Genomic DNA, 8,095 nt, shown 5'->3' on the forward strand with positions numbered 1-8,095 from the left:
ATGTACGAGTGGCAAGCATTTCATTTTAACCACCGCCTGTCCAGCACTTTTGAATGCGGTTTTGCAAGTGTGCACAATTGCTTGTTTGTATGACACGAAGCGTATGGTTTTTGAGGCCCCTTCTCAAACTTATGTTATGATCTTTTTTTATGCAATGTGTGATGAAATAAATATTGTAAAATTATTATTGGTGTTTGCTGTTATTGTTAATATTCAGACAACAACCAATGTAATAAATGTTGAAGTTTGAATTGAGAATAGCTCATATAGGCCTAACTAAAATATTGCAAACATGGTAAAGTTTACTTAGATAAAAATAAAAATATGTTGAACGTTTAAGATTACACAGGCCACTTCCATTCTTTTTTTTAACCTAAACATCGGTTTATTACTTATTATAAAATTTATTACTTATGCCGAATATTATAAAATGAAAACCACAACTTAAAAACATATCCTATGCAAGAAAAAATACAAAGGGACGAAGATATCTTACAGTAAGTCAAAAAGCATGTTGCAATTTTTGGTCATAAAGAAAAAAAATCGATAATAAAGAATACTTACGCAAGATATCCTACACATTTGGACCTATACTATTCGATACCTAAACCCCAGTATTTTGGCAAAAGTAGCATTATCCAATCCGACACTAAGTTATGTCATTTCTGTGTTGAAATAGGCAATTTGATCTCGAAGTGCAATATTAACGATTTTCAAGGTATTAGCCCGAAACATGTTTATTTTGTCTTCGATTTTTTATGCAAAAAAATATCAGACATTTACCTTTCAAAGTACAAAACTCCACGCGACTGCTATACATGGCAAAAACGCATAAATTAGTTTGCTATTGGAACGGCAATGATGATATTATCGCACATCCCCGCATCCAAGTCTAATCTGCCAGCACGCGTGCAGTTTTAGCAAGCGCCGCGCAATTTGCCCGTGTTTGCGTTATGCGTCGCTGGCAAGGGTTCAGTCGACGTCAGTACGTCGAATGCGTAAAATAAACTAAGGCGTAGCCCGCAAACTTGCGCCGCGACTAAATGAGACGAGTGTGGCTGACCGTGACCGCGTGTCTATTTCGGGCGATTTTTCTGACTCTCGTAGCTCGTTTAGAAAAACCCGCCGCCGCCGCCCAATAACTTTGTATTGCCCGTCTCCTGGGCTTTTTTGCAGAATACATTTTTGTTGGCCTCCAGGGAGAAACGTTGATGTGTTTGTTATAGGAAGAGTTTCTCATTTATAGAAAAAGTACAATATTAAATAAACGTACGTCACAATACGGGAGTTGACAGCTAATTTCTTTGTGAAGCAACTTTTAAAAATAATTTTTTGCCCTCTAAGGAATCTTTATTCGCCTACACTTTTTGTAATGTAGGTCCCCAAACATTAAAAAAAATAATTGAAAGTTGATAATTGCCGATGCACGTCATAAGCGAAACTACTATTTTTGACACTCGAAAGCTCCCAATTCGTCTCTTATGTTTTTCCATTTTATTCTCGTATAGTTTGTAAGCGTCAATGCAAAAAATTCAGCCATGCCATGTAAATCATTTCCCCAAGATGCGATGTATTCCTTTATCGTAATGGCCATTAATATTCCTGGATGGTTTTAATGAGTCACTTTGTTTAAGGTCCAACAGTTTAGTAAATTTAGACAAGAAATAGCCTAAACGTTAAAGCAATTGCAACAAATTTTTTCTCGATCTTTCAACGCGTAATATGTGCAAGAAACTTGAAAAAAAAAACTAAAAAGAAAACTATTTACTTAATCAAACAAACAAATAATAAAATAATAATATACTTTGGAAAACAAAGGCTTTATTTAGTCGTTGCTATCCGCAAATGTTTCCTTTAAAAATAATTAATAATCGAAAGCCCCAATGTTTTTGGCGTAACAAAGCAAAGGTGTTTGTTTGAGCTGGCCAGTAATTATGAACTGATTAAGAGTTGCAATTACAAAATTGCGTCGCTTTGTGACAGAATATTTTTTTGATTTATCGTTTTCATGTTAGGACGCTAAATAGGAAAATGAACCATAAATCTGCATTATGTTGAAAACACAACTTATCGCAAGGCCTTCACCCACTATACTACGATTTACAAGGATTCCTTGTGCAAATTCACAATGTGCTACTTTTTAAAGAAAACACGATTCTAACATAATATACGACTGTGAAACGATTGTTGTAAGCAAAAAAGTACGTGTGATAGCAGAAGGTGCTAATAAAATTGCAATAGTAAAGGTGTTATCATATGATGTTGTTAGTTTGTAACTCTTTATAAAACTTTATAAATCCTTTCTAGAGTCTATATTTTAAAGCATGTTTGCACTGAAAACAACTAAAGAACAATTCTTACTCTATAATTTCTATAAAGTAAAATGTTTTATCCACCATAAGTTATACCACCAAATAGAAAAACAAATGTTTTCAATAAAATTATTTAAATAGCAGAGTTGTGAATTTGTGTAACCCTTTATTCACAGTTTTTCTGTCGAATCAGTACCTGTACAGTACATAAACGTCCTTGTCACAACGAACTCATTCCTTCGTGTTTTTTTGTTTCTTTTCTTTTCTTTTCGGGAAAAATAAATATTTATTTTATTTTACTTAAGTGAAAAAAATTTGTAGGATATGCTTTCATCTCGAACACCACAAGAATACAGCATTTAAAACATCTTTTGATAAGTCAAATATTGTGTACTATAATAACGATTAGTTGACCAGTTATGTCTAGATAATAGGAAATTCATTAACGATATTAATATTTAAGTATTACCTTAATGCTTATTGAAATATCGTATCGATTAACTAAACCTTGGCGTGTTTCTATAAAATATTGACTATATTGGAGCTTTATTTCAATTTTAAGATTATTGAACGGCAGTATAAAATTAATAAGTAACTTTAGCTAAATAATGAGGCGAAGGCTTTGAACAAACTTTAAACTGACAAATCGGACTTTTAAAACGCCTCGGGCTAAACAACGGCTTCTGCATCTTTTAAATTGTTCAGCTAGTCATAGTTCTTGTTGTTAATATTTCAAACGTAATATAAATCATTGTTTGCCTTCAGAAAATCAAAAGGTTAGATATGCAGGCTATAACATGCGTTATGTTGGCAAGTTAATAGGCAGTGTTTTAGCAAGTCATTTTAAAAAGACTTAATCCTAGTCAAGGCTATTCTCAAAACATAACAAGTCAAGTTCCATTTCAAGCTGTTGCTCAAGTCAAGTCTTTGATAAAAATAAAACGGTATTAAAATTGGTAAACTTGTCCGATTATGAGCACACTGAACCAAAAAGTAACAAACATTCATGTTCGAAGCTAATTGTTTTACGTGCGAAAAAAGGTCATTTGTTCAAAAGACTTAAATCAATTTAAGTAGCCTAATTTCACCAAACGTAGTTATGGATGACTTAAGTGCAGGCGGTGAAAAAATTGCAACCAAATACATGCTCCTGTCTGTAATAGAATAATATGCTGCTTTGTATAGAAAATTTATCGCTTTTTTATTTATTTGTATTTATTACCAACAGGAAGTTCTTTTTTAAAATAAAGTTTTAAAAAAATGCCCGCAAAATCAAAATATTCAAAACTGATAAACTCTGGTTTGTTATATTTATTCAAGAGGTCATTTCTGCATAATAAAATGCCAAAAGTAATATGTTAGGTGAAAGTGGAGAAAGGTTTTCTACATTACATTCTAATACAGTCATTATTTTTTTTAATACAGTTGTTAATTTTTAGAGTTTAGTACTATGGGCACATTTTTGAATAATTTTGGGGGTTGGCTTTGACTTTTTTTACCAAATTAAATCGGAATAAGAAAACAACAACTGAATGGCATAGCGAAAACGCATGTTGTTCTGTATTAGTATGTGCTTTAAGCAACGGTCTAATACAAATTTATTTTACTAAATTATATGTTTTTCTTATTTAGTTGGCTCTAGTTTATGAGCTTTAACAACACAATTTTGGGGTTTGCTTTTCAGTAGAATGACAACGGACATATCAAGAAAGCTATGCAAGGCAATTGTGTTATGTGTTATACCATTTTTTTGCTTCTCTATTTTTAATTTTTTCAAGTTGAAAAATGTTGCTCCAAAATCTGTCGATGACTGTGTTCAGCATGATCCTAATCAGGTAAATACTTATGTTTTTGCGTGCATGGCTGCTGGAAAACTTTTCCTAAAGCACGAAAGATATATCACGGGTGACTGTAGAAAAGTTGTGCCTTTTTATAGGTCTACAAAACGTTATGGAAAGGACTTGCTGACCCTACATTTTCAACTGTAGGTGCTCCATCTTCCAAAAAGAAAAATTACTTTGCGGGGTATCGACTAATCAACGACGCTCAATCAAAACGTTTGCCACATGTAAATAATTAATTATTATAGATGCAGTAAATGGTTTAATAAAAGTAGTGAAATCTTACCGATAAAAACATATGACACCGTCGTTTTTATTTAGTTCATCCTCATTGGCAGCAAAAAATGTGGCACTGGAGCCTTTCAAGTATTTCTACATTACCATTCGAAAGTCCTAAAGACACAACACAAGACAGAAACACATTTCTTTGATGAAGAATATGACAAAGGCGTATCCTATTACAAGTAGCGAAATTATATTTTTTGGCGTTAACTAAAGCAATTTATGTTTGTTCTCATTTCAATTAAACAATTTAAACAGCCTATGACTCAGGTAGCGCACGATAAGAATAAAGTTTGTTTTAACAAAGTTTGTTTAATAAAGCAAAACAGTTTGTTATTTAACAAAGTTTGTTTAATAAATTTTGCTTCACGATAAGAATAAAGTTTGCAAAATCAGGTAGCAGATTGTAGCTCAAATATCTTGCTTCAGAAAAAATAAAATAAAAAACCTTAAATAGTTTAATAATTTTTATTGGGGCGTTTTATGCGCGGTTGTTTCGCATAAAACAATTATAGGCCATCCTTTATCTTTGTGTTTAATTAAAGTTTCTTTTGTTTGAATTAAATAAATGGAATTCGAAACCTTGGCAGCAGTTTTCTGCTCGTCAACCACTGCTTCTTCTATGTGAAATATTTATTCCTTTGACAAAAGTCTGATCCAGTATTTCACCCGGGTTTTATTTTCGTTCTTTAATTACAAAACATCATTGATATGTAAACATGTCGCTATTTTAGGTCATTGTGGCCAAAAAGAAAGTCAACTGATCAGCGACTCTTCGAGAAGACGCCAAAGTACTTGGTCACTGAAGCTGTCCCGCAGCGTATTCTGGACACATACAGGAAAGAAAAGCTTCCTACCCCGAAATTTGTCTTGGTCGTCTGCGACCCGGTCCAGAGAGCTTTTTCCGATTTCACCCAAGCAAAAGCGAAAAGCCATCTGGAGTTTTACGCCATAGTAAGTAAGTTTAAAACAATATTGATGTAATATCTTATTCTTTAACCTCAGAACGAAAATATCCATTAAAATTTCTTCTTCCGTGCTCTGAAAACGATTTTTTTCTTAAGTTTCAGCAGTTTGAAAACTTTGATCAGCTTGTCGACTACAGCATGAAAAAGATACGCGGAGCAACATCACGATACAGCGACGTCGACGAGTTTTACAAACACGCGGCCGAGCTTTACAACAATCGAATATTGAAGATACTCATGCGTGGCGTCTACTCCTATTTCTTACAGCGCTGGTTCCAAACTTTCCCAAAGGAAGACTTTATCTTCGTCAGCGGCGAAGAGCTCCTCAGTGACCCTGGAAAAGCGATGGAGAAGGCGCAGATTGAACTTGGCCTAAAAGTCGAAATTAAACGACGTAATTTTGAATTTGTACCCGACAAGGGTTTCTTTTGCGTCAAACTCAACCATGGCATGCGCAATTGTCTTGGAAAGGCCAAGGGTAACACGAGAACGATCGCCAACGGGTCGATTACACAAACTGAACTGTCGGAATACTCCGAAACGGCTTTGCGCGAATTTTACCGACCCTTCATCATGCATTTTATCAAGTTATCAGGAGGAATGGGAGTTAATTGGCTGTAGTTTGCAATTTGCGAATCGAAGTCAACTTATAGTTACAGTTAAACCGCCGCTGCAATGTTAGATATTTATTTTTCGCATAAAAATAATGACTGACTCTTACATTTTGCATAGTGTATGCATAGAGCGATTGAAATCTAAGTATTTTACAGTAGGCTATATCAAATGGTCTCTTTCGTTGTTGTACGGTGTCTTGAGTCAAATGAATGAACTGTCCTAAGTGATATAAATGAACTGAAATGCAAAAAAATAAGTTTAAATTCGTACGGTTTTATACGTCATTATAGCCGTTTTGTGTTTTATTGAATGGTTTTCTGAAATTCACGGTTGTCGAAAAACGCAACCACTTATCACGTAACGACTCTGTCTCTCACCCGTGACAACTCGCGAACTTTGAGCACGCCGTGTTTCATGATGAAGTCGACATTGCAGCGACCCAATTCTGAGTTTCACTGGAGGATCATTTGTCTATGCATCGTAACAAAACAATTATTTCGACTAAGCAAACTTTTAATAGGAACATTAGTGTTATTTCGTTTTACGAGTAAATCGCGCACAATTAGTGTCAGGACACGTTTTCGTGGGTTTTTCATTGGCATATTTGCAGAAGATTTAAATATTTCGACCAGAGAGATTTAAGTTGGAAAAAATAATAATTGGTTGTGAAATTTTGAAACCGACATGTGCTTTGCTCGTTAATAATGAACTGACTTTTGACAAAAACTATTAAGTCGCTCAATTTGGCCAAAAAAAGGATCAAAGTGCCCAGTCCGTAAAATAGGTCTAGAAGTTTCTTAGAATTTTGGAAAACCTGTGTCTAGCGTCAGATTAAATCTGGGCCAAAATAGAAACCCATTAGGTGAAAGGGAATACTGCTTGAGAAGTTCTTAAAATGCTTGCGAGTACAAGAGTTTATTTTTTAATTTAAATGTTGACATTTAACTAACACTATTTATATCGCTTATTGGTATTCCCCTAATTTGGGGTCATGTCTACAGAAACTTGAGCCTAAATGGTTGCACGTAAAAAAAATTGTTTTTGTCCAACGTTTGCAGTTATGGTACTCTGAGCAGCATTTTAAAATGTATTTTAAATCGACAACTATCTTGCGTATTTGTTCAGTGCTGAATTTTTCTGGCTCCTTTTTATTTAGGAGAGTTTTATAGCCTCGGGAATCGAAACGTTACATGTTGCCCTGCCGAGTTACAAGCTTTGGGCTAGAAGCCGTTGGAACCGAAATCCAGACACAAAAAACTACTCTCGAAAAAATAGCTTCGGGTGTCGCAAACCATAGAGCGTGCACTTGTTTGATTACGCGAGAAATAACTTGCGTGCGTTCAGACGGATCAGGTCGTGTACCAACGCGTAACCTCCTTTTCGGCAGAGTGCTACATCGTTGGCGTGGTTTAGCTTAGGTGACTTGGTTTTCCCCGGACACACCAACGTAATCACCCAGCACCGGTTTAACTATGTGAGCAAGGGATTACCGAAGAGAAAACTTTTTCATTTATTTTTCAATCATGCCCTTATAATGTACAGTTAGTATTGGCCCCTTAGTAGAATATTTGTTAAGATTTTCTCCCCTTGGCCTCTATTTTTAATTTGCTGACTGCCTTGTCATGCAAGGTTTTTACCAAAAGAAATTTGAAATTTTTAACAAACTACAGTTTTGGATCATTTCCATTCATATGACATAATCGGGGGTGCGGTGACACTTCTGACATCGCAAATATTATTTATAGTTCAATTAAAGTTTAACCAAACGTTGGACAAATAAAGATTTTTTAGGGAATGACTAATTTTAAATAGACGTAAAACAAATAACAGCATGTGACTAATTAACGAAGCTTGCTCAAATCGATGCGCACCACTTTTGTATTTAACCAGAAAAAGCACACAAAATAGCATTGTTTTAGAAAAATTCAATTGAGTTTACCACCGAATAAAATCACGAATCTATGAACTATTATTTTGAGAAACTCGATTGTTACATTTTACTTAGCATTAAGCAGTTGTATGAACACAGACCGTGTTGAGAGCTCACTTGTGTTATGCCGTGCTATTTTTGAAAAAA

The 8,095-nt window shown here is 34.6% G+C and overlaps 1 protein-coding gene across 1 annotated transcript; it reads left to right on the top strand.

Annotated features, from left to right (window-relative positions):
* Nucleotides 1-3,880: 3,880 nt before the first annotated feature.
* LOC146137888 (heparan sulfate glucosamine 3-O-sulfotransferase 3B1-like) lies at nt 3,881-6,584 on the top strand. The gene is made up of 5 exons (XM_083394070.1): nt 3,881-4,147; nt 4,249-4,380; nt 4,475-4,617; nt 5,170-5,389; nt 5,500-6,584. Exons 1-5 carry the CDS (start codon nt 4,001-4,003, stop codon nt 6,022-6,024), a joined length of 1,167 nt encoding a protein of 388 aa, XP_083250196.1. The 5' UTR covers nt 3,881-4,000; the 3' UTR covers nt 6,025-6,584.
* The last annotated feature ends 1,511 nt before the right edge of the window (nt 6,585-8,095 follow it).

This window comes from Ascidiella aspersa, chromosome 7 (assembly GCF_963924565.1).
Source record: "Ascidiella aspersa chromosome 7, kaAscAspe10.2, whole genome shotgun sequence".
Classification (NCBI taxonomy): domain Eukaryota; kingdom Metazoa; phylum Chordata; class Ascidiacea; order Phlebobranchia; family Ascidiidae; genus Ascidiella; species Ascidiella aspersa.

Bases quoted from the DNA above. Each gene is read 5' to 3' on its own strand.
- LOC146137888 (XM_083394070.1), top strand. From the start codon at position 4,001: ATGACAACGGACATATCAAGAAAGCTATGCAAGGCAATTGTGTTATGT. The intron at 4,148-4,248 runs GTAAATACTTAT...GCCTTTTTATAG, and splicing joins TTCAGCATGATCCTAATCAG to GTCTACAAAACGTTATGGAA. The intron at 4,618-5,169 runs GTAGCGAAATTA...TCGCTATTTTAG, and splicing joins AAAGGCGTATCCTATTACAA to GTCATTGTGGCCAAAAAGAA.